At 42.2% G+C, this 27,795-nt stretch overlaps 1 protein-coding gene across 1 annotated transcript in view; it reads right to left on the reverse strand.

The window, feature by feature from the left end:
• The window catches only part of Piezo2 (piezo type mechanosensitive ion channel component 2), a 354,156-nt gene that overhangs the window by 103,767 nt on the left and 222,594 nt on the right, over positions 1-27,795 (reverse strand). The window contains exon 7 of the mRNA XM_026783664.1: positions 26,534-26,747. Coding sequence (XP_026639465.1) covers positions 26,534-26,747 — 214 coding nt within the window. The remainder of the gene's footprint in view (positions 1-26,533; positions 26,748-27,795) is intronic.

Below are 27,795 nucleotides of genomic sequence, written 5' to 3' on the forward strand. Positions count from 1 at the left end.
GAGGGAGGGAGGGAGGGAGGAACGAGTTTCCAGGACTGAAAGTACAGTTTCCCCAGACAAGCTTCTGTTGCTTAGTACCCACCCTTGTCACATGTGAGCACGTATGCAAATCTGACACGGCCTTAGCCACAGGAGCTCTATGTTGATTCAAAATGCAGATTGCACTAAATCCTGACACAACTTTTCGAAATTTATATTTTAGCTGCCTCTCAGCCCTACCAAAATGATGGGATTATTGAAATTCCAAATGTGTGATAACATGCTAGTGAGGTCAATCAAATGAGCAAATATTTCAATTCACATCAGACTTGGCACGAGTAATTTCTCAGCGACAATATTATGGGAGCAAATATTGAACTTGGTCAGCGTTCTACAGCTCAGACCTAAAGGCCAAATCTTATATAGTAGAATTTCTGTGAAGTTTATTTCTGTCAGGCTTCATTTATGGGCGATTTGAGTTTTTCAAAGCTTGGTAACTAAAGACTTACTTTGAAAGGGAACTCATGGTGCTTGTTAAAATTTGGAATGGCTTATTTTTAATACTAATTTCTACTATGTAGCCTGAATGTTCCTGATTACATAATGGGAAAGCGTGCAAAATATGATTTGTTAAGAAATGTCAGAAATGTGACATATAAGAAAGTCATTTTGGCGTGTTGTTTTCTAAGGAATGGTGCTAATAAATGGTTAAGTTTTTCCACGTGGATGAGCTCCAGCTCTTTCTATTGTCTGTGCTGAGTCTTTTTAAACATTTGTTTATTTAATGTGTATAAGGGTTTTGCCTGCACAGTTGTATACATACTATATGGATGTCTGGTACCCAGAGAAGCCAAAAGAGGGCATCCGATCCCATGGGATTGAAGTTACAGACAGTTGTAGGGCATCTTATGGGATCTGGGTATCAAAACAGGTCCTCTGTAAGAGCAGCTAGTGCTCTTAACCAATGAGCCATCTCTCCAGCCTAATTTTTACTCTTTCTAAAAGAAATTACTAACTTCATCCCTTCTCATCTTCCTCCCCCTTCCTTCCTTTTTCAAATAGGTTTCACTATGTAGCCGTGGATGACCTGGAACTCCCTATGTAGACTAGCCTTGAAGACAGACATCTGCCTGCCTCTGCCTCCTGTGGGCAACACTATGCCCGGCATATATTCTTTCACTTGACTCAGCCATGCTCCGTGCAGGTGGAAGATCACCAAATACCACATGCGCTGTGTTTTGTCTATCAATGAAGGGCAGTGTCAATTCACTGCTGAGCTTGCCTTTCAAAAAAAGCAAAAAGGCAATCCAACCCTCTTCAGTTTCACACTTGCCAACTGAATTGGCACTTCCTATAATAAATTTATTTTATTATAGAGGTCTTTTTTTTCTTAAGCTCAGTAAAAAGTCTTTATTGAAATTAGGCTTGAAATAAAAATATATTGCATCCAGTATTGAAAGGTCAGGTTGAATTGCATCAATACATACTAATTAAGAGAAAATAAAACACATAAGAAGCTGTTGAATACATTTATATGTACAATTAATACATGTCAATCAAAGGCCAAATAAATTGTATAAAAATCCAAAGAGGACGAAGTGTTATGCTCCATTTAAAACCCTAGAACGTCCTGAAAATGCTTTCGTAGCCCTAGATGACAATGCGGACTTCTATATCGAGTACAAGGAATGAAAAGCTCACCAGATAAGCTAGATAATTTGGGGATAATCTGAGCAGGAGGTGTCACCTTCCTCCAACTAGAAAAAGCCTCATCATCTTTAGCATAGACCTAGTTAGGCTCCATCAGAAATTCAATAGTAACTCCCCACAGGTGCTCACAAACAAGACAACTATTTCACTTCACAACCAGCTTCTCATCCCTTGCAAACAACACATGCCTTACTCCAGACTGAATTTGCACATCTCTACATCAACACTGAAGAATCGGACTCTTGGTTTTGATCTGTAGCACATTGGCCTTAACAAACAGGAGAAGCTACAGAATAGCTTCTCTAACTGTTCTCATCGCTATAAACAAAACCTGACAGAAGCAACGTCAGTGGGTGGGTGGGGTTATTGTGGGTTATGCCTCAGACTATGTAGTCTTCACTGTGGGAAGGACTGACGAGGACACGGGTGGCCACATCGTAGTGGATCAGGAAAGAGCAAGCTCTAGCCAGAGTGGACCTCAGCTAGAGCCTTCATCTCCAGTGGTCTAAACTCACTACACGGGTCACGTGACCCAAAGGTTCTCTAACTTCTTAAGTACTGCCACCAGCTGGAAACCAGATATTTAAACATATGGGTATGTTAGGGTCGCATCAAACTCAAATTACAAAATATGGCTACAGGCTATCCATGAATTATCCATTGTTAGAATTTTGGTTTTTTTTTAACAGGGTAAATAGTATAAGACCTATTCTCTCTCTCTCTCTCTCTCTCTCTCTCTCTCTCTCTCACACACACACACACACGGACTATATACTGTAGCAAACATTTGCATGTCAGATGAGACATTTGTGGTGGAAATTTCACATCCTTTCTAGTGTCAGAATTCCGGAAGTCTATGTAGAATCTCATCATCAGATCATCTGATTAGTCTTTCCTTTTCCAGAATTTCTTCTGGACACTGACAACCAAAAGAAAAGTGACTGCATGAAAGCTGCATGCAGAAACTCATTGAGGCACTCCAGTGGAAGGTGGTGTGAGGTCCTTCCTGTGTCTGATGTCAAGAGCTGTCAAGAGTAGGCCATGGGAGAATGCATGATGTTGGGTCAGTTAGTCCATAAGAGGGAAGACGGGTAGGTCAGAGAAGAGAGATCCTGGGGATCTGGTGCAATTGGAAAGGTTTTGATGTGGGGATGGGAAGACAGAGGTGACCAAAGACCCCATCTTACTACTGATGTGTCACTAGGTGCTGCCGAGCCGGACCCTACCCCTCACAGTCTTCTCAGGACTGCCAGTGTCTCCGTAGCAGAGTGCCACCACACTTCAGAAAACTTTCATTTCTAGTCATAATCTCAATTTCTATTTTTAGTTTCTGGACTCTGTTTTGCTATTCGGTCAAATTCTAATTTCTTGTCATCTTGACTTCAGGACACGCCATGTCTAAAGATTTTGTGTGCAAACATATTTAACTGAATTAAGACACTAAGAATGACTTGTAACATGGAAGTGGTCATAGTTGTGGGAGGAGTAGGGACTAAGGATGGTAATGTTTCTCCTTTTGAAACAGGAAGGAAGGAAGGGTGTTCAGGCTTCCCATAGCAGTATGCAGAGAAATGTCACTGCGACATACATGACTTTCACCATCTTGGTTTGGAAAATAAAAACATGCAGAATAAATGTATAACACAACGATCAAGAAACCCACTGTCATTTATTTATCTCACATGCATCTTGAGTCACACAGAGTAGATATTTACTGCTCTTCAGGCTGAGAACATCTGAGTGAAGCAAGAAGTAAGTGTATGTGGGTCAGCGCTGCTTAGGAATATCTGAGAGCCTGGGTGCTGCGGGCTGGAGGTGGCTTGTTCTCAAAGTTTTGTGCTCTGGGCTAGTGACTCTAACAGTGTGATGATGTTTGGAGGACCTCCTTCAGATGGGACTGTGAGACCCTCCCCATCTCCCACTGCCTTCTTATTTGTTGATGTGATCTCTCCCACATAGGCTCCTGAATTCTGCCATGAGGTCCTCTAAGGCTCAGCCATTGCTTGACACCACACCCTCCAATCTCTAGAACTGTGACCAACACATCCTCCCTTTTCTTCATAAAATTAGCATGCTTTGGGTAATGGAAAGGTGCTAATTCACCTAGTTTAAGACACAGAAACAGTGACAGAATCAAATGCGCCAAAGAAGTGAAGTATGAGGCCACCTATATACACTCGATGCAAAGCTTATTCACTCTTTGTAATATAGAAGATAGCAGAGGAGCAAGCGGGCTCTCTGGTCACCTTCTTTGAATCTGCCTTCATCCCTAGGCCCCACATCCCTGGAGCTGGTCTTCATGCTCTACAGTCCTCGCTCTAGATATCTCCTCATCCCCAGGGAAGTTACGCTGCTCTCTCTCGCTCCAGAGCTCGGTAGCATCTGATAGCACGGGGATGGCGACCTGACAGGATGTTTGTCTCCACTTGCCATCGTTGGCAGATTTATGTGGAAGCCACCACCTGTTCCAGGTTCACTCAGACATCTGCTTGGTCTCCACTGCAGTCCGGCCATGTGAAAGAAACGCTAGTGTTGTGCCCACCCCCACATCTCGAAAGTAACTGTAACTGTGAAAAATGCTAACATACACTCTCGTGTTAAGTGTGTTTACAGACACTGTCCAGAAGTACACATTTATTAATAACCCTGGGCAATTAATACCCAGAATGTTTTTATCCTGCAAATCTGGAACTCTAGCCAATCAACAGTCCCCCTTTGTCTCTTTCCCAGTTCTCGGAAGCCACCTTTCTACTTTTTGGACTATGTAACTAGATTTGGTCAAGATGGAGCTCATCTGCTTTTGATATTGTTAAGCTTCAAACGTGAAGGCGATTCTGCGTGTACCCTTTTGAGGACCCATAGAACAGTCTTCCAAAGTGGCTCTACCCTTTTAATTCCCATCAGCAGTGCAAATGGTTTCAAAGTCTGCATACCTGAGTGTGAGTGTGTGTGTCTGTGTCTGTCTCTCTGTGTGTCTGTGTCTATCTGTCTGTGTGTCTGTGTGCAGAGCAACCATGCTGATGGGTGTGAAGGTAAGACAATATACTTTTAATTTACCTTTTTTTTTTTCTTCTCAAAAATCCAGAGCTCTCTATGACCTAATCAGTCTCTCATGGGAAGCCACATTCTTTAAGTAAGTGAGCATTTGCTTGCTAGAATGAGCATGTGTGTAATGAGTTGATAAAAACCTAAGGCAAGTGTTAAATCTTCTAATGATGCCAGAGAGAACACTCTTTCCAACCAGCATAAAATGATTATTTTGGGATAAAAAAAAAAAAAAACCTTTCACACGTCTTAATCTCGTGTCAACCTCCTATCTTTTGAAACTGTATGGAGGAAGAGAATGAGAGAAGTGATGAAGGAGAGACGGGAGCATCACATCCAGGCTGCAGGACAGAGAACAAGCCTGGAGGGGAGGGTGCTCCTTCTAGCTGGTCATGGGAAGAGGATGCTACCTCTCGCATCGCGTGACATCTACTGTTCTCGGTCATCGCTATTTTCATGCTAACGTTTTTTTCAGGGGAGCTAAGATAAAGTTTGCTCATTTAAATACCAAATTTTCTGCCCAAAGACATTATTGTTTACCAGTTTTTGAACTTGTAAAATATGAGGCATGACCTGAACTAAGTAAGCATACTCAGACACAGGTCTCCAGTTGAGCATGCTTTCCACACGGAGACCACTCACTAGGTGGGAGTTCACTCTGCCTTCTTTGCATCGGAGACACAGCCCTGGGATTGTCTCCAGCCTTCTCCTTGTTGCTCTAAAACTATAAACCTTTCTTCGGTCCTCCAAATGCTATGCACTTGGCTTTTCCCTCACCCATTGCATCCACTCTCAAAAGGTAAACAGCCTTTGCATAACCGCCTTTGTGTAATATGTCTAGGGGTGTAAAGCTAGTGTATATAACAGCAGGCACTAGTCACCTTGTGGATCTAAGCATTCATACACAGGGAAGAAGAAAGCTGTAGAACAAAGAGCTACTTCCCACTTAAAATGAAACAAATGTTCATTTTCTTCCATTACCTGCCCACCTTTCCCTCACCTAATACCAAGTCCAACAATAGCAGGCAGGTTTTATTTTTAAAAAAATATGAAGACCCAGGTGGCACAGAGATACTTGATAATTTGATTTCAAAGCATACCTCTTGTATCCAATTGCTTTAACATGAACTCATAATAAACTTAAAAAGAAATAAGCAAGCTACAGTGTAAAATGGAAAGAATAGAAATTCAGATATGGATTAAAATCAAATCCTATCTGTGTTCTCAACCGTGTAATCTGGAGGATGGCCTTTTGTCATATGCAGCCTCAACTTTCTCATCCAGCAAATGAGACTAGCAGCTACTACTGAAGCTACTGTGGGATTTGACATGGTCACCATATGCTTCTGAAAGTCTCCGGTAGAACTCTTTTATTTTTTATTATCTTTATTCTTCTACTTATTTTATATCCCGGCCTGAGCATCCCCATTCTCCCCCCTCCCAAGTCCCTCCCCTCCAATCCTCCTTCCCATCCCCTAATCCCTTTCTCTTCCATCTCCATCCAGGCAAGGGCAGGTCTCCTATGAGCATCAATAAAACATATCAATGTGATATCAATTTGATAAGAATGAGTATCAATAAAACATATCAAGTCGCAGTAAGACTAAGTGCCTCCCCATGTGTTAAGGCCGGGGAAGGCGACCCAGCATGAGGCGTAGAGGAGGAGTAGGGTGCCAAAAGTCAGTATAGAAGTCAGAGATAGCCCTGTTCCCATTGTTAGGAGTCCCACAAGAGGATGAAGCTACCCAACTGTCACATATGCGCATTCAGGCTCCCTGGTTGGCAGTTCAGTCCCTGCGAGCCCCCAAGAGCCCAAGTTAGTTGGTTGTGTGAGCCTTTCCATGGTAGCCTTGGCCTCTCTGGCTCCTCCACTCCTTCCTCCTCCTCCTCCTCCTCCTCCTCCTCCTCCTCCTCCTCCTCCTCCTCCACAGGATTCCCGAATCTGCCTAATGCTGGCCTGCGGGTCTCTGCAACAGCCTCCATCAGGTGCTGGATGACACTTTAACAAGGGTTTGGGGGAGCTGTATCATGGAAAACTATATTGTGTTGCAAACAAGATGGTTAATAAGTTTTTAACACAATAGACATTACTTTCTCTCTTGAATTAATCTCTCTCATTCATAAAGGCTTAACGCTAGTGTGGTGTGTCTTCTGTGTGGATAACAATGGACTCAGATAACATTTGGAGATGCTGTTTATAAGGAATAAATACAGGACTTTTTTTTAATGGCACATTCACAACAAAGCAAAATATTTATGTGTGATTTCTCTTATAAGCAGAATATTCTTTCTCCCTCCATAAAGTAAAACAATTGTGAAATTCTACCTGGCCGAACAGCTTTCTGGGTGTATTTTCTAGTGAAATTTGATCCTTTCTCATGGATAAATTGCACAAGTCACAGCTTGGTGAGCTTAATATTGATATTCTCCATCTCACCATGACTTGTAATATCTGTCTTCTCTTATATGTCCATATCCTGCTGGCTGAAACAGGATACCAATGCTTAATAACCAAGATGATGTGTCTTAGGAGTGTCCACAGCAGCCGTGAGTGTTCTACACAGCCAGGGCTCAGAGTCACTGCAGGGGCCTCAGGAGCAGCTCTGCCAATGCTTTTACAGTAGGAAAATACAATTATCGATCTAGACATAAAGAGTTCAGGTTCTAATCATGTAATCAACATAACGGAAATGGACCAGAATCTACTCACTTGTTTGGTCAGATCTTAACACCAACTGCTTTATGTGTGCTAACATGCTGGGTAACATCATCCAAAGACGGACTGTGACTCATCATCCTCAGGTGTGTTCGCTCCCTGTCTGCTCTTCTGACCATGGCTCAGCGCCTGGTCCCATGCTTTTCCTCATCTGCTCACAGCGACCCCCACAGCCCAGAATATTGGACCTTTATGCAATTTCACTGAGAGGCAGAAAAAGCAGCTATTGATACAGCTTTTCACTTACAGCCCCAAATGACTACAATAACCACTCCTCCTCCCCCCTCCCCACTTTTTTTTTAAAATTACTTAACTTTATTTTATGTGCATTAGTGTGAGGATGTCAGATCTGGAACTTGAGCTACAGACAGTTGTGAGCTGCCATGTGGGTTCTGGGAATCGAACCTGGGTCCTCTGGAAGTGCAGCCAGAGCTCTTAACCACTGAGCCATCTCTCCAGCACCCCCCCCCACTTTTTTTTAAAAAAGAAAACCCTTGACTTCCTACACAGTGAAGCCTACGGTTGGCACACTCTTCTGGCTTCTGCTGTTTAAGAACAGCATCTCTTCCTTGTTCGGTCTGCATCATTCAGTACAGAATTTTGGATTCACATGTCTTGCAGGCTGTGGCTTGCACTGTGGCTCTAATGATGTTGTCCTAATGCCTTTCCCTGAGCATCACTTCTGTTGCACCTTTTACAAGCTGAAGGCTTTGTAAGATGCTGACATCAGGACATATCAATCATCTATTACCAGGAACTATTCTTTTTAGCACCGATTTTTGCACAGAGGTCACCCTTTTCATTTCTTGCCTCCTTCACGAAGAACAGCCCCCCCTCCCATAAACCTGCATCTGCTTTTCTTTTATTCCACATGTCCACCTTTCCTGAGTCCTTGCCCAAGAATCTCAGGGGAAACCCCCCTTCTCTGCTAGCTCTTTTCTCATGCCATGAGGAAATCATAAAGGGAGGGACCATATATGCAAGAGTGATAGTGTAAGCTTGTGTCTGGGAAAGTAGAAGTGCCACAGTTGTCTAGTTAGGGTTACTTTGTTGGGATGAAACACTGTGACCACAAGCAAGTCAGAGAGGAAAGGGTTTCTTTGGGGTCCACTTCCACATGACAGTTCATCATAAAGGAAGGCAAGACAGGAACTCAAACAGGGCAGGAAGCTGGAGGCAGGAGCTGATGCAGAGGCCATAAAGGGGTGCTGCTTACTAGATTGCTCCTCATGGCTTGCCCAGCCTGCTTTCTTATAGAACCAACCCAGGGATGGCATCACCTACAATGAATGGGCTGGGGCCTCCCCCTTTAATCACTAATTAAGAGAAGGCTCTGCAGGTTTGTCTACAGATAGAGCATAGAGTGGCATTTTCTTAACTGAGATGTTCTCCTGTCAAATGGCTTTAGTTTGTGCCAACAGTTCACACTGAGAAGAGACTAACAACAAGCCCTAGAGTTTGTTTCCAGAGCTTTTCCAGAGGTTTGTTTTTTCGAATCAAGCTTGTCATTTTGTACTGATATTATTTGTAAAATAAAACTAAGTAGTCCGTAGAGAAACCACTGCATATTAGGGCATTACACTGATACCGTAGATCCCACACTGTCATATCATCTTTACACAGTTCCCCTGCTTCCATGTTTAACTTGTTGAAAAACTGTTTTGAGCACATGGGTCAGTGTTCTTCTACCACTTTAAGCAGCAGTGACGTAGAGACCCACAAGTCCCAGTCAGGTGGGGTTTGGAAGTCTCTTGCTAATGCCTTATTCTCCATCCTTCACCTGCAACTGCATCATTCCAAGTGATCAGCTAAGATTCCTGATACAGTCAAGGCTTTAAAAATGGCCGTGACCAGAATAAGTAATGACGACCACTAAGATTCATTTTTCAGTGAAGATGTTTACTATTAATTTGAGAAACACTAAATCCACTTCCCCTTTTTTTTTGTGCATCGTCTAAGAGTGTGGTCAGAAAGCTAGTTCTAGGTGCTCTCGTTTAGAAACTCTGGTCCACCAAGGCACTCACTGCTATTTTCTACTTGTGGTTTGAGTGAGGATGCCCTGTAGGCTCATATGTTTGAATACTTGATGCCTCAGTCAGTGGAACTGTTTAGGAAGAATTAGGAGGCATCATGGGAGGAGGCATGTCAGTGAGAGCAGGCTTGAGGTTTCAAAGTCCAAGCTATTCCCTGTAAGCTATTCTCTTCCTGATGGTTGTGTGAGCTCTTAGTTACTGTCCAGCGCCATGCCTGCTGTCCTGCTGCCACGCTCCCCATCATGATGGTCATGGACTCCCTCTCTGACAATGTAAGCTGCAAATAAACTATTTCTTCTATCACTTGCTTTAATGTTTCATAGCCATTGAAAAGCAACTAAGATACTCCTTATCCTACGTCCCTGAGAAGGGTGGGAAAACCAGAGCCTGCTGATCTAACAAAATCAGGTCTCACGAAAAAGATGGAGAGACTCTGAAGGCAACTTCTGGCTCCCTTCTTGTTTCCTATAGGTATATTGGGCATCATAAGCTAGGTTGGCTAAGCTGTCCTTGCTTATCTACCTCCTGGTTTCTAGAAAGGGGCTATTATATAAGCCAAGAGATAGCCAGCAACTGTAAGCCTGATAAGTTTGGATTAAATTCATATTCACAAATTGAACTTGGGAAATAATATTGACATCTAAATTCGGATAAATTAGTAGTCTAAAACATCTTTTGAAATTTAGCTATCTTAAAAATACAGGAGCATTTTTAAATGTGATAAAGCCTTTTCTAAAAATATAGAGTTTTATTCTAATATCAGAATAATTTAAAGATGACATAACATTTTAGGATCCCCAAATAGTTAGGGTATTTTATGAGCTCACAGTCATTATCAGAAACATTCATTCAATGACAGAGTTCCACACAGAAATGGGTTTTATAAGAATTCATACCACCACTCTGAAACTTTGATTTCTTTTTTAAAAAAGACTCATTATTTTATTTTTTAATTATGTGTGTGTATATCTATTTAAGTATGAGCATTACAATGTCCCTTGAGCCCTGAGGCAAGAAGAGACCATTGGTTCCCCTGCATCTGGAGTTACAGATGTTTGTGAGCCTCCAGACATGGATGCTGTGAATTAAACTCTGTGAGAGGAATACATGCTCTTAGTCACAGAACCATCCGCAGTCCCTGAAACTTTGCTTTCAAAACAAATGGTCCTGATAATTTATATCTTAGCATCTCTCTGTCTCTGTCTTTCTCTGTCTCTGTCTCTGTCTCTCTCTCTCTGTGTGTGTGTGTGTGAGAGAGAGAGACAGAGAGACAGAGACAGAGAGAGACAGAGACAGAGAGATTACTTAATTGTTTTGAACTTTCAGGTTACCTGGCTTTGAAAAGCCATATGAATGGGTTTAAATCATTTCACATTTGGAGATTTCTAACAAAACTACTGCAGTAAAGCGTTTTATTCCCTTCATAATGACTGTGACTCCTTAAACTGTCCACTCAAAAATGAGAGATTTGAATTCCCACACACTGTTATTGGTGTGGAATCGCCATCTGCTACCTAGTAGTGTGGAACATAGACGGTACAGAATGGCGTATTATTCTGGAGAAACTCGAGAAGGTCATCTTTTACCTTTGAGCCAGGTTGAGTCATTTTACATGCATCACTGAAGCTGTAGGAACACAATATTGAAAGCTGGCTGTGGGGAGAGACAGAGGAAAGGGAGAAGCATTTAAGGGCAATCAATGTTAATTGTGTGGGTGGACAAGAATCTGCCCAAGAAGGCCCCAAAGAGACTTGTGGACTATGTCAGTGACTGAACCGAAAAGGCAAGTTAAAGGATTTAAAATTTGACATAGAAGTGCCTATAGGTGCACTGTGTGTCAGCAGAGGCATACATAGTTGCACACTGCCAGAACAGACTGATACTAGCTTTTGTCACATTGATTCTCTTGGCAGCATTAAGAGAAAGAAAGAAATTCAGGGACACAGCTACCTCTTTCCATTACTCCCTCCCTCTCTTCCTTCTTCCTGGACATCTCCCCGAGTTTACTCATTGACATTTATTTTACTTTTGTTTTATGCTTATTTTAAGTAATTGCTACATATGCAGTTATTGTGCATTCATAGATAATGCATATGAATTCTGCATGTTTTTAACTATATATATATATAAAATTATTTGAATGTACTTTTTGACACTAATATGCATACAAAGTGTCTTGATGTTGGGTTTTTGTTGCTAGGATAAATACCATAACCAAAAGCAACTTGGGGAAAAAAGGGATTATTATTTTTATAGTTCCAGGTAACAGTCCCTCACTGAGGAAAGTCAGGGCAGGAACCAAAGGAACCAGAGTCAGGAGTTGAAGCAGAGGCCATGAGGAGTGCTGCTTGCTCAGTCCAGTTTCACATAGCGTCCAGGACCATCTTCCCAGGGTGCCACTCTCCCCAGTGGACTAGAACCTCCTCTATCAATTAGAAATCAGAAAATGCCCCAAGACTTGCCTACAATCTGATGAAGACATTTGGGTTTTTTTTTTGTTGTTGTTTTGGTTTGGTTTTTTTGCAGCTGAATTTCCTCTTTCCTTTTGATTCTAGCTTGTGTCCAGTTGAAAAAACATCAAAGGATATTCAACATCTTAGAGAAAGACAGGTTAAAACCGTGAGTGGCTAGCAGGGAAGAGGGTAAGGACAAATTCTAGAGGGCTTAGAGGAGCTACGTTACTCCTTCTGTGTTGATGACAATGGGATACAATACAGTGTCCCTTGTAGTCCATTTCTACTGCTCTAGCAACAACAGCTACAAAACCTTGACTGGTTGACTGGAGAGTTCATAAGCGGTAGGTGCAGTCTCATTGCCCACAATCCCATGCTCACTGATTCTGCCTTTGCTAAGAGTCTGGTCTTTGCTCTCAAGCCAGCAAAATTTGGCTGTGCCCTCTCATGGCAAGTGAGAAGAAAAGATTTTTATATCTTTTATATATCTTTATATCTTTTTATATCTTTTATATCTCTTTTATAAGATCATCAATCCCATCACAGAGACTGTAATCCCAACTTAATCATATCCACAGGCTGCACATATTAATGCTGGCCCATTGATTTACACCCACCTTTTCTTTGAGACAGGAACTGGCTTCAAACTCACCAAACAAGCTAGACTGGCCGGCCAGTGAGCAACAGGAAGCCACCAGTTTCCATTTCCTCAGTGTGGGATAGGAAGGATGTGTCACCAGGTTTGGCTTTTCTTTATTAAAGGTGGGTTCTGGGAATCAAACCCAGGTCCTTGTAGTTACATGGCAGGAACTTTATTGACTTTACTGATTTATCTCCCTAAACCCTTCATATAACACTTTTAACTAAGGGCAAACTGTATTCAGACTTATTTAGTGTTTACTTAATGCTCTTTATTCAGACCAGATCCATATGCCAAGACACTGCATTACTGAATCACCATGCAGAACATTTATTTATCCAATCATTTACTTACATCACTATGCAAGGATATGTATTGTACAGCTTAGTCATATGGGGCTATGCACGTGTGCATGTGTGTGGGTGTGTGCATGTGTGTGGGTGTGTGCATGTGTGTGGATGTGTGGGTGTGGTGTGTGGGTGTGTACACGTTGTATATACAGGTGTCTGTGGATATATCCATATGTATGTATGTATGTATGTATGTATGTATGTGTCCAAATAAATGTGGAGACCAGAGGTCTACATTGAGTATTCTTCCCCATCACTCTCTACATTATTATTATTATTATTGTTGTTATTGTTGTTATTATTATTATGTTATGAGACATGTTTCTCACTGGAAACAGGCTCATCAATTCAGCTAAGTTGGGTGGCCAAGAACTTCAGGGATGTGCTTGTCCTTGTCCCTGCCCCCAGTGTTGGGGCTATAGACATGTGCCACCACACATGGCCTTTAAGTGGGTGCTGGAAATCTGAACTCACGTCTCTATGTTGGTGCAGGAGGCACCTGACTGACTGAGCAATCCCCCTGGTCTCTATAGTTCTGGTTTTAATTCAATGCTACATTTTGGGTTTTACTTTGTTACTCAAAGTTGTCCAGAGACCATTATTAGGATCCATTTCCATTTGTTAGTTTATTCCTTTGGTAAATCTCCCTATTTTTCTACTTCCTAATGAAGGGGGAGCTAGCTTCTTCTAAACAGTAAGAAAAATGGTGAAAAATGTAAGTTACACGTCACAGCAACATTAGGTTAGAAGGAGGATTAAGGATTAATACAGCATGACAATGTCCGCAGCACTGAGAAGAACGAACGAGTTAGCTTGTAGCTAACACGAGATAACCCAGCTAAAGAGATAAGAGGGACAAAGCTCTGGTCCTGCCACCCCAACAAACCCTCTGGAAATCCAGACAAGACACTACCAGCCTTCCATATTTTTTACTTCTACTGCAGCTAATTATAAGACTGTCCAAATTTCAAGGGAAACTGGCTTCTAAGAAAGCCTCCGCCCATCTTACAGAAGAGACTTCAGACCATCCTGTAGGCAAGGAATTAAGTAACAGCAACTTGGAATGCTTCTTGGTAGTCTGGAGAAACAAAGAGCTTAGGGTAATTGTCCCTGAGACACTTTAGGATCAGCAGCAGCAACACTAGGGGCTGACTAGGGGCTAGCAGATGGTTAAGGCCAACAAGTTAACAAGTCCAGAGTCAGATATGGATAAAGGGAACTTCAACCATGCCTGAATGGGTGGACATGAAAAACCAACATGAGCTTATTTCTGGTTGAACCTGGAGATCATGTATTAAGTGGGGTGAGGTGGGGGTTGTAATTGGTTAGGTAATGACATCATTATAGTTAAAATGTCCCTGGATAAGCAAGCCTTGGCAATCCACTCAAGCCCCCTCTCATTCAGGCTGAGAGCTTTATTTTCCTACTTCCCTCAACGTCCTGGTCTATCTTCTCTTCACCCACTCTTTCCCTTTTCTGTAATGCTCTCAGTAGGGTTTGCTTTCTGCTCACCTACTCTTACTAGTGTCCTTAGCGGCCTTGTAAAAGAGGTCCTTGAGGCCCTCTTAGCCCCTCTGCCATGGGACAACACTGCCAGAAGCCAACCGCCTATGACGTCAGATGTTTGACCTGACCCTATTCCAAGCCTACAGTCCCTTCAACTTTGACTTCTCCGTCTCGGGTCCTGAGACGAGTTTATGAAGAAGCCATGTAGCCTTCTATTCGCGTTATAGGGCATCTCAGATAGACTCAAAAGCTTTCCTTGCTCCTAGTCTACACAAATGAATCCTGTGTGTTGGCAAGGAGGTAGAAAACAGAATGAGAAACAGACATTCCAGATTTAGAATATTGAGCAAGAAGCCACTAAGGTGTTTGTCATCAGATACAAAATAGATGTAGCTACAGAGCCAGAGAAACCTTCCAGATAGCTGTTCTCCATGTTTCTAGCAGGCTTTATGCCTTTGTTTCATTAAAATATGAACATAATGTTATGCTGGCAATATGCCTGGGGCTAAACTTAGCTACACAGTGAAACTCCTAACCCAGTTGTTCCAGGGATCATTTACATTATAGCAATTTTCACTGAAGCTCAACTCTGCTCAGCGAGTCTTCAAAAAAAATGCTCCACTTCGGAGAGCCAACAGGAGCCTTTGTGTTGTTTCCACTGTAAAAATCATTTGTGTACTCTGGCAGTGCAATATTAGAAGCTCACACAAATGGACCCCATCTGTCAGGGTCATTTTCATTTCTCCCAGTTAGAATCCAAAAGTGAATTTCTGCTTCAATGCATCGTCTGTGATGGGTTTTCCCACCGAGGTACTGCGTTCAGCAATCCCCACAGTGCAGAGGAGTCCCTCTCAGTCGGTTCGCTGTCTCTGGGCTCACTCCCCTCAGCATCCTGGCTCTGCTCCTTTCCTTCTGGTCATTGCCGGGATGCATAATGCTGAGTCTCAACAGCGGATAGTGAAGCCATTCCCCAGCAGGCAAACAATATCTTGCCGTGCTGACTGGGTGACTGACTGTAAAGCTTATGGATCTACTTCAAATCGTGTATATGAGCTGAGAAGAACACAAGCGGTCACTTATCTCTACCTTGCCTTTCCAATGTCTACCGGACACCCCTCCCTACTTCTCATGCCAAGACACAATTTAATGACGATCAGAAAACACCGGGAACTAGAAAGCAGTTCATTTGAAAACATGGTTCATCTGTTGTTGACCTCCATACTTTGTTGGTAATTTCTGGGTTATATGATGTCATGTATAGAGATGTAATACCACAGGACCTGACACAGAGTACGTGCTCCCAATATTCCGGCTGCTACCGGCTTAAGTATTATTGCTGTGAAGCATGACGTACACTTTGCTTATGCTGGCTCTAGTAAACAAGAGTCTATATGGGTCCTGTTTAAGATGATTTTGAACTATGCGCCCCTACAGAGGGATTATATATCTCTTCATATATATATTTTCATATATGCATCCTCATAATGTCCATACAGAGGTGCTGAGATGTGGCACCCAGGGGGGAAGTTTGGGATAGTGTGTAGAATTACGAGCACTGTAACTATGCCTTACTGTTAAGATCAGGGTGTTAGCCAAGTATATTTCTTTCATCTGCAATCAAAGAAAGGACAAAGAACCACTGGGAGCACTCACAGCTGTGGACAGATTTCAGCCAAGCCTACGGTCTTCTGCTCTTGTCTAAGAGTACTGTCTGTCCTTCAGAATATCCATGTCCACTTCTTACATTAGACCCAGCAATACCACTCTTGGGCATATACCCAAAGGATGCTCAATCATACCACAAGGACACTTGCTCAACTATGTTCATAGCAGCATTATTCATAATAGCCAGAACCTGGAAACAACCTAGATGCCCCTCAACTGAAGAATGGATAAAGAAAGTGTCTTTATTTACACAATGGAGTACTAATGAGCGGTTAAAAAAATGACTTCTTGAAATATGCATGCAAATGGATGGAACTAGAGAAAACCATTCAGAGTGAGGTAACCCAGACCCAGAAAAACAAACACGGTATGTACCCATTCTTAGGTGGATATTAGACATAAAGCATAGGATAACCAGCATATAGTTAACGACCCCCAGAGAAGCTAGGTAACATGGAGAACGCTAAGAGTAAACATCCATGGATCCCTCTCCAAAGGAGAAATAGACAAGGTCTCCTGAGAAAATTGGGAGTGTGGGGGTGGCAGGAGGAGGGAGGGTGGAAGGAGAGGATGATGGGAGAAAAGGAGAAGGGAGGAGAACTTGGAAGGAAAGGGATAGTCAAGTTGGGGAAAGGACAAAGAGGGAGAGGAAGGAAAGAGATATCTTGATAGAGGGAGCCATTATGGGGCTAGCAAGAAAGCTGGCACTAAGGAAATTCCCAGGAATCCACAAGGATAACCCCAGCTGAGACCATAAGCAATAGTGGAGAGGGTGCCTGAACTGACAGACTGGGAACCTGAGACCTGGTACCATAGCAAGGTCTGACCTCCATGACAGTTATCCAAGTCTAGAGCTTGGGCTTGGGATTCAGGGACATCCCAGTGCAAAGCAAGAGCCCCTAAGACTCCTCTTAGCTACACCCACCTCTGAACTAGTTTGCAGAGATCTCCATCGCCTTTGAAATGCCAGGACGAGTGGCAAGGGAGTAAGTGGCAAAGATACCAGCTGTCACCATCAGCCACAAGGCCTTCCTTTTACAATCTTTCAGAACCAGTAGCGGGGGCTGTCAAAGCCTCCTCAATCCAAAATTCTGGGGCACAAACAAAAGGCCCAAATCGAATTGCTGGTGAGGGCCGAAGAATGACATTGTGATTATGGCTGAGATCAAGGATCCCCTTTCAGAAAGACAGGAACTATTCAGACATTCACAGAAAGCAATGTTTCGGCTTCAAACCATCTTACGACATTTCCTCCATGTTAGGCAAATGGCTCAGTTAGAACTAGATTGAAAACACTTTTAAGGAATGTTACTTAAAAAAAAAAATCTCTCAAGTTCCATAGCATTCCATCGATCTGAGTATAATTCTCCCTTTCCCATTTGAGCTTTTCATACTTTGGGCTCCGAGTCCTCCCCTGCATTGCATCATACAGAAAGCACAGCCAAGACCGAACCTTCCTTTTTCATTAGTTTCTTACTTAGACTTTAAACATGTTTCCATGTGTGTGAGAAAATGTTAATCTGACAGATTTCACACTGCACTGTTTTTGCAAGCACGGAAAAACTTTACCCCAAGTCCCCTGGGATCTGCATCATTCCTTTGAAGTGTTTAAAGGCACAGGCATGTCTTCACTGTGCTCCAATTTGCTGCAATTGAGTGTTAGGCTACATTTGTGGAACACTGCTTTAGAATACCATTCTGTCCCAGGGCCAACTTTGTACCCTGCAGAAATGCTCCATACTCGGGGCTGTGATAACTGTGAACACACTGAGGCCATTTGGAAATGTTTTCTGTGCAGTGCAGCTATTACAGGCATTACTTCTCTGATGTCACACCTAGTACTCACAAGAGTGTTTACACTTGCTGAGCGGATTTTAAATCTAGGGCTTCTTCCCCTCACTTGGGTACATCTCACCAAGGGGAAAACATGAGAAGGATGTTATGGACCCTGTGATCTTCCATGCTCTTTCTTGAGATAGTAAGTCTTGTGTCTTCTAGGGGATACCAGACAAGAGGCAGGATGTGTAGGCATTTCTGCTACAGATAAAATTTCTCTTAAGTGGCTGCAGTTTCAGTACGAGCTTAAGTAACTCACTTTCGAGTTCTTGAGTGTTCATAATCAGTAATGTGCACCCTGGAAGAGAAGATCCACAGCAAGCATGTGGTGTGCTTCTCCGTCATGAGCCTCATGACAACCTGGCAAAGCATCCGCGTTATTGCGAGAACACATGCAGCTCTGAAGCTCAGTGACCGGAAAGGTCGCTAGTGGTGTGTCAGATCTCCTGGCTTCAAGTTAGGACCCCACACTGAGTGTCACCACAACAACACATTTGAAAATATACACAAAGGCAAATTCCTTGAAAGACACAAACGACTGAAACTCAAAAAGTCTTATAGCCACAATGGAAATTGAATTTGGGGGAGCTAGAAAAAATTCTAATAAAGAAAACTTCAAATACAAACCCAAATGCTTTCCCTTGGTCAATCAGATCAAACTTGGTGGTTTCTATTTTTTTTTTTATAACAGCGATGCTAATCATTAAAGAAGAGAAAATAATTCTCAAGTCATTTCAAAGGTCAGTGTTCTCAACTCACTCTATGAGGCTACCATTATTTGGATATCCAAACTAGAAAAGGGGAAGCCAATAATGGAAATTGATAGAGCAATGTGTGCTATGAATATTGTTACATTTTTATATATACTGTGCCTTAAGTCCTAAATCCTCCTGCCTCATGATCCCAGGTGCTGGGCTTCTAAGACTGCATCGCCATGTCTACCCTAAATCATTTTAAAAGGAAACGCTATGTATTTAGCAACACGGCACCTAGAGAATGTCACTGCTACGATCACAATGTTTCTTAGTTTCTTAGCTACCTTTGTATAGACAGTCTCTCAGACACGGACCATAAAGTCAGGGGGTCAATAGGTATTTTAAAATCGACAGGGACCTTTCTTAGGAAACCATTTTCTCATGTATCATCTTACCCCATCATGGCTGCCTCTGGGGTTTGGAATTCAGGAAGTCTTTGCTTTGTGCCTGATGATATATAAAGAACTAAAATACAAGGCTTGGGAGGAAGCCATGAGAGAAATAAAAAGGTTGAATCAAGATCTGGGAGCCCAGTGTGTAACCTTCCAGAACCCAGGAGCTTTTCACGGTCCCTGAGAACCAGGACCCAGGGACACACTGAGTTACTATAGTTCATTGCAGCAAATACCAAGGAAAACGTTTTCAGAGGGGAGCAGTGCAGAAGGAAATACTTTCTCATCACAAAAGGAGGATGTTTCTAGAAGGAAATAGCCAAGCTAGGCTTTGAGAAGGAGCCAGTGAGTTAAATATGGAGGGGGAGAGCCTTTCCAGTGGCAAGGCTGTCCAACTCTATGTGCTCAGGACCTCAAGGTCATATGGGATGTAGGGCTCACACCATGAGTTTGACTTTAAACACTAAAAAGCTCCTTCCTTCCTTCCTTCCTTCCTTCCTTCCTTCCTTCCTTCCTTTTCTTTTTATAAATTTAGTATCCTCATATCACCATGCACGTGGGATGTGTTATCCTTTTAATGCAATAGCCCCACTCTTGAGAGGCTGCATTCCCATGCCTATTTAACAAAAAGTGGGGGGACCTGTTCCGAGTACAGGTGCTCTACCCAGGAAAGGGCAAGGCCAGGATTCTAGGTTCCTAAGCTGTGAACCATTAGTATCACGCTCTTACTGTCATATTTTTGAGACTGTGGGGCCCATGTAATTCTTGATGGAAGTGAAGGTCATGACTTGTGGTCAAGAGTGTGCAGGTTAGCTGATGTCACAGCTATGGACTCTGTTGAATGAGTTACATCATCTGACCAACTGAAAGAAATTCTAGCTGTTGCTGCAGAGCATAAGACATCTTCTCTGTAAAATCCTAAGAGAAATTCTTCCTGAGAGGTAGACAAAGGGAGAAAAAAAATCTTGTCCACAACATTTAATCCAAGCCTAAGGTCTGGAAGATAAGGTGGGGAAGATTAATAAACAGCCCTGACGAAGGTCCTGTAGCCAGCTAGAAGCTGTACCTGCAGGTGTCATGGCTGGTAGGGTACCCTGCTGCCTGAGGATTGGAGTTTGCACCATACCAGGAGATCACAGTGTTGTGATCTGCAGTCCAGATAGACTTGTGGGGTCCACGTGGTTAGGTCCCATTGACTTAAACGTATAGACTTCCATTTACCTGTGGAGAATGTAATTCATTTTTCTTTGACTCCTATTGCTCATTTTTGTGATGAGCACACACAAGCATTGCCTGGGACCTACAGACTAAGTCACTTAACCATAGGATTCTCCCTAAAATGCTATCAGTGTTTGTTTACAATTGTGTCCTCTGCCACACTGCCAGTGAAACAATGCTATAGGACATGCTGACTCTATTGTCACAAACAGACAAAGAAGCTCTCACAGCTTTGGGTTCAAGTCGACATTCCCTAGCATTAGAATGAAACACTCTACATTGATTTTTTTTTTCTGCCACTCACTGGGCTCTTTTCACATAAAGTATTTTGTCAAATGAAAACTGACATCACCTGAGCCTTTATTTGCTGATTCGGTTTGCTGGTCCTCAGACCCATGAAATGCAAGCCGGGCATTCCCAGCGATGCCAGCTGCAGTTGAAAACACCTGGATCTTTTAAGCAAAGCAAGAAAAGTTCAGGCTCCTAGTAGAGAAACATTTAGTATTCCTTCATTTTCTGAGCATGTTCTGCTCTTTTTACACCAGAAGAGAAAGATGTACACTGTGGGACTTTATTTCCCCTTTCACACAAAGACACTTAACCACTACCCCACAAAAGGACAAACAGGACAAATGACCCTGAACTTTTAAATGTTTGTCTTTTACATTTTTTTTCTTGTTTGTCACAGAGTAAGCTTGCAATGTTGGCGTCCCAGAGTTTGCTGTTTCTTTTGTTTACATGGCGTTAAGGCTAAAATATACAAGGGCTTTCCCTTCATCAAACACCATTCATTTTCTAATCGTGATTTATTGAGCTAGCAGATAAAGGATAACAGCACAAGTCATTGTGGGTTCATTTACTAGTGTTATTTTCATGAGGATGACCCAGGGATCTTTCCTGCTGCTTCCATTGTTGCATTTTCAACTGTAATTTAGGGTTAAAAAAAAAAGAAGTAGCAAAATGAAAGCAGGAATTTAAGCAAAAGAGCCCAACTTTTCTAGTGAGTCTGTGAATAAGCTGGAAAAAGTTGAGGAGGTTGCAATAAGTTCCACAAATGCAGGGCAAAGGGGGTGGGACACCCTAGAGTACACCTGGTGCTTTGTAAGAATGGAATGTTCACGAAGAGGACCAAGAAATGAAGGCATGCGTTCTGATGATCCAGCTGGGAGAACAGAAGCAGTCAGTTCAGCCCACTTCCCTGTCCAGCACCCCCACCTATCTCAAAACCTGCTCTAGATAACTCAGACAAACGAGCAAGGGGACAGGCCAATGTCACACACAGGCTGTTTTTAGCCCAACTTGCTTTAGAGATGATCTTCCAAGGAAATGCAGTCCAAAGCTATGTTAGCAAGTTATCGACATGGGCTTTCAGTAGATGTCATCGCTGAGTACAGGGAAATGAGTGTCTGTGCTTGGGGATGCACAGCATGCTTATAAAGCTCCCTGATCATCACAGGCAGCGTGCTTTGGGTCTCCCACCTGCATCCTTGCCTTCTCCTCGGGCCTTCTGCACAAATGTGGTCCTGCACTCCCAGATTCCTAAGCTTGGTGATCATCTCACAGGGAGATGCTGGGGCATCTCTGCACATTCCCCGCAAACATGGAGCGGGACTTGGTATCAGCCCCATCCTTTTGGTTCTCCCTCTGTTACTTCATCTCTCAAACAGAAGGTCCCTGCTGATGATGTCATTCCTCACAGGCTTCTCCATTTTCACAGGAAATTTCTGGAGCCAGGTTAACAGGTCTAATGGGACGCTCGACTAGTACCAGATCATTCCAAATGTTCTCTATCATTTTATACTCCGTTAAGATGATGCATTTTTGAAGCATTATTTTCATCATTATAAATATATTTATCACTTGCTTTGGAAAACTTGGTCATGCCCTCACTGTGCTCACACATGGAAATGGCCTCTACCTGTCTCCTAACTGAATACCATATAAAACTTCCTTACGAGCCCTGGTCTCTCCCACACATCCCAACCATCTCTTCTGTATTTTCTGCTGGGTAAAAGAACTGAGAATTTCCACCATAAACTGCATGAACCTAGAAGGGATCCAGCAATATTTTTGGGCCACAACATTTAATGACAGGGTGACCTAAAGAGGAACAGAATCTCCAAGCTGTGCTACTCACAGACATGAATTTCCACACAGCACATGCATGATGACATCATCATAGTTCTGTAGATTAACATAGTGCTGACTGCAGACTACGGAAAGTTCTGGACTTTCCAGAAGGATCAAGCACTTCATAGTTCTGCAGAGGCTCTTTCTCAATCAAGAGGACCAGGGTTGCAGCTGCTCACCATGAGGCTGGCTTAGAGTAAAGCTAAGTGATGCTCACCATAGCATTGTTTATGACAGCAACAATGAGGAACAACCCTCCTGGTCAAAACTCGAGGATGGATCAAGACACAACAGCTGTGCAGCCAAGCATGTTGCAGCCTACAAAGAGTCTATTTTAGGAGAATGCTGCTCAACCAGGAAAATAACAAGCAATAAGTATGGTATGCTATAAAACATATGGACAGGATTTAAAGTTTTTAAAATCTACCTTTATATGTATATGAAGAATAGTGAACGATACAGGCTAAAAGCATCAGCAGAATTTATTCTGGAGAGTTAAAATTCCATTTCAAAAAGTATGTAATTTACTATTTATTTCATTTTTTTCAAATAATCACCAACAAAGTTGTGTATTAAATGATGACAGAGACTTCAATTATTTTTTTTCTGAAAATAAAGGTTATTACTACCAGACTGCCCTTTTGAAGACTGAAAAGAAGATAAAAACTGCTTGCTGATTTCAGGATCAACTTATCTGGAAGAGTATACGAGTACAAGTCCTGGTGATTATAAAAAACCAGTGACAATGCCCATGCAAAATGATATCTATCTGTCTGTCTGTCTGTCTGTATGTCTGTCTGTATGTATGTATGTCTATCTATCATGTATCTATCTATCTATCTATCTATCTATCTATCTATCTATCTATTATCTATCTATCTATCTATCTATTATCTGTCTATCTGTCTATCTATCTATCTATCTATCTATCTATCTATCTATCTATCTATTATCTATCTATCTATCTATCTATCTATCTATCATTGTTAGTCTCTAGTTAGATTTCTTCAATTAGATCTTATAATTTTAGGGTTAACAGCAACATATTGGAATGATTCTTAGGGGAAAACTAATGACTTAAATTTCAATATCGAAAAGATACAATGTAAGGTATCATGATTCTCAATTTGGGAACAAACACGACTTCAAGGGAGTTTACTGTTGCCAAGCTTGGTCCTTCTCATATGCTGATGAGCAATATAACTTGCTGCTGGTTGCTGTAAGGGCTGGGAATAACAGACCAATCTACAGAATATCTATAATAAAGCATAATTTTAATTCTGTGGCAGTTTAAACAAATAATCATGGAACCCTGTGACATTACTGTCATATTTGCCACAGGACAGCAAGGGCCAAGTCTAGTCTACCACCCATTCTACTTCATGCACAGTTTAATATGGTTTATAAATTGTAAACTGTCAGAGAATCTCAAAAGAAAAATAATATATTTAAACATTACAATAATACAAAATTGAAATGTCAATGTCCTGATAGAACAATTTGCTAGGACATGGTCCTATTGGTTCTTTAAATCTAGTCTTGGCTGCTTCAGCAGAGGACAACTTCTCCATATAACTAGGGCAGAATTTATGACCTGTAAGACACAAAGTGACTCTTTACAGACAGCAAAGCTGCTGGGGACATAGATGTGCTCTCATGATGGCTGTAAGTCATCTTTTTCCCACCATCAGCCTCCAGGTGGCAGAAAATAATCTAAGCTAGGAGGGAGGAAGGCTGCTGCCCCACGGAGGATGTTTACATTTCCAATTAAGTCATTCCCTAAAAAGCCAGCCCTTTCAACAGTACAGAGTCATTTTATATATGTTCAATAAACCAAAAAATTAAATGCCCCAAAGAAACTGAAGGATTCATTGAGCTCACGGCTAATGTCTGTACTAAAGTTTAGCATTTATTTACCTCCACCCAAAATAAATATGCACTATGCACCATTAAAGAAACTCCTAAGTTTTAATGTGTCTATATTGCATGATTCTCTTATTAAACTGGATTACAGTTCTTAGGTTTATAGATTAATACCATCAGTTGATCCCACTGGGTTTGTCATTATTGGAGTGCATGTATGCATGCTCATATGTGTGCCTTTGTGTGCATGCTTCTGTGTGTGTGTGTGTGTGTGTGTGTGTGTGTGTACATATGTGCATGCATATGTATGTTGCCAACTCTATTTTAGCTGAACATAAATGGTATTAGGACTAATAAAATGTGTTAGTTCTATAGGGACACGAACTCAAACTAGCATGCTCTTTATACATGAATCAATGCAACTATACACTCTTCTTCATAATTATGACCATGGAGCAACCACACTGGGTTGCAGACCTCTGCCGCTGAGATTGACGTATTATCCAAGACAAGTTCCTCATTTCTCAATGAGAGAACAACACCCAAGGGTGTAGCAGAGAGAGGAATTTTGGTTCTTCCCACTCATGCTCTCGGACATCTTTTTGTGTCCCCTTTCCTTTCTGTAACTTGGAATTGTGAACTTTAGATAGACAAAGAACATATGAACAGACAACAGATAACTCCATACTGAGCATGCACGTAATGCTGGCTACTCCCTGTGTCTTTTTCTACAATTGGTCATTCTTGTTGCTAAGCTATCCAAACAAAAAATTTGTGATGTTTAAATTTCATCACAACACTTTATTCTTAAGTGTAGCTCCTAGAATAATGACAGCCTCATACTCACAAATAATGAAATCAGCAATAGATGTAAGAAATTAACCACATTTCTTTAATATCCAGAAGCCACAATGTCCCTCACTTAGCCCCAATATCTTTGAGGGACCTACTGTTGGCTCACCATAGAGATGCCCTGCACACGTGTCTGGATGTCCAGTTTTCTTTTAAAGCAACCTTGTCCTTGCCACATTCTATATATGATCATTTTAAACAAAATTAAACTGATTTTTGGAGAGAGAATATAGAGAGCTATATTTTTGGGATTCCTAGCTGTTTTCATCTCGGGCAATCTGAATTATTTCTGAGCTTTATGTAGCTTCTAGTTTGGAGGTCGGGTCTAATCACTGGACACCATGACATTGTGCCCTCAAACACTGCATGGCACCAAGATATAAAATAGCAAGGTCTCCTGGTGTTGGGAATACCAACACTGGTCCACTGATGAAGGTGTCGAGCACTCTGTACATTGCTTCCCTTTGCAGCTGGAGACAGTGGTGAGGCAACAGGGCAGATGTCTTCACCCCTACAATACTTAAGGAAAGACTTCAGGGGCTGGAGAAATGGCTCAGTGGTTTAAGAGCATTGCCTGCTCTTCCAAAGGTCCTGAGTTCAATTCCCAGCAACCACATGGTGGCTCACAACCATCTGTAATGAGGTCTGGTGCCCTCTTCTAACCTACAGATATACACACAGACAGAATATTGTATACATAATAAATAAATAAATAAATAAATAAATAAATATTAAAAAAAAAAAGACTTCAGACTGTGGCCAGAATCAAACACTTCATTCGGAATGAGAAGGAGTAACTTTCAACTCCGTTCATTCCTTTGCTTTTCGACGGCTGCCACTGTCCTGCAGGGAGGAGTTTCCCCTTTGAACTGTGAGTGGCCTAGAATTTTCCCCCAAAGTTCTAAGTTCTCGAATTCCCATTTTCAAAGCCAGGAGTCGGCATAATAACCATGTTCAATTCAGGCAAATAGTTACCTGTTTCATGTTCTCTAAAATCCTGGATTCCAGCATTTTTAATTTTAGGTGTTTCTACAGGCAATTTGCTATTGTTTCTGACGCTCAGCTTGCCATGATATGTTTGACCCGTGAGAGCTCTGGCTGGCTAGATGCTGTAAAATGTTTTTGTGTCCTCGGCTGAGACCCTGTGTCTCTCCTGTCTGCTCCAGACAGCAGCCGCTCCTGACCCAATGCCAGCAGCACCTTCATCCCAGCATACCCTTCCTTTCCTGCTAGACTGTGTTCCCAATAAAACTACAGGACTAGACTGCTTCCCAGCTGTGCCAAATCTTTGCTTAATGTACCAGCTGGCAGATTAACAAGGTATTACGGTGGCCGCAAGGGATGGCAAAGGGCTGTGGCCTCGTTCTGACATAGTGATGGTTTCTCCTACCTTGCGTAGTAGTCATTGGGTGGGACCGCTTCTTGGAAGAACTGAAACTGGTACAGATAGAGCCCAATCAGGTGTCCAGCAGTGAAGATCGCCAACAGGACACAAAGGCAGCCGAACAGCAACGGGTCAAAAGTCCTGCACCAGGACCACCAGGTGCACAGACCCAGAAACACAAAGAAGTACACGGCTGAGGTCAAGGATGGCAGCATCATGCCTGCGGAGATAAAAAACGCAACCCTGACACGGGGAAAAGGGCAGGACGTTTGCTTGCCAATCGGTGAGTGCACTGGCTGGAAATGATGTGAATTCCCTTCGTGTACTTTCGCTATTGATCAAGATTTAAACACCATTAACCAGAATCTGTTGACATCATCAGGTCCTAAACACTCTACCATTTGTAGGAAGAAGCCACATGTGGAGGGAGCAACGCTATGAGCTCAGTTCAGACCAGTGATGAGGAAGCCCTGGCTCAGATCTGAGCTAAGAAACACCTATGTTTCTGACCAGTACAACTGCATACACACTTCGGTGTTTTCCTTTTCTAACTTGCCCTCCAAGTTACAGGAATGTATGTACACTCACTCCAGCTCTTCTCTAGAGCAGTGTGCTTTTTACCTAATTTTTTATTAATTAAAATTTTATTTCACAGTTTCACACTTGTGCATATACATATACTGGACCTCTCTCACCTCAACCCTCTCCCCACTCCCCACTGCTCTCCTCTTCCTACACATTTCTGTCTCACATTCACGCCTATTACTTTTTAAAGATTTATTTTAGTCTGTGTGTTCATGTGTGTTTGTGTGCGCGTGTGTGCACGTGCACGTGTGGCATATCCTCACATGCCTATATGTGTCTATTTCAGTTTTGTGTGTCTGTGTCTGTGTCCTCATTCACATACCTGTAGATGTCTATCATAGTTTGTGTGTGCATGCACTTGTGCAGGTGTGTGAGTTTTTTTGTGTATATGTGCATGTGTCTGTCTGCTTACTCACGCACCTGCAGGTGTCTATTTCAGTTTTGTGTGTCTGTGTCCTCATTTGCATACCTGTAGATGTCTATCATAGTTTGTGTGTGTGTGTGTGTGTGTGCATGCACTTGTGCAGGTGTGTGAGTTTTTTTATGTATATGTGCATGTGTGTGTCTGCTTACTCATGCACCTGCAGGTGTCTATTTCAGTTTTGTGTGTCTGTGTCCTCATTTGCATACCTGTAGATGTCTATCATAGTTTGTGTGTGTGTGCATGTACTTGTGCAGGTGTG

Source organism: Microtus ochrogaster, chromosome 18, assembly GCF_000317375.1.
Source record: "Microtus ochrogaster isolate Prairie Vole_2 chromosome 18, MicOch1.0, whole genome shotgun sequence".
NCBI lineage: Eukaryota > Metazoa > Chordata > Mammalia > Rodentia > Cricetidae > Microtus > Microtus ochrogaster.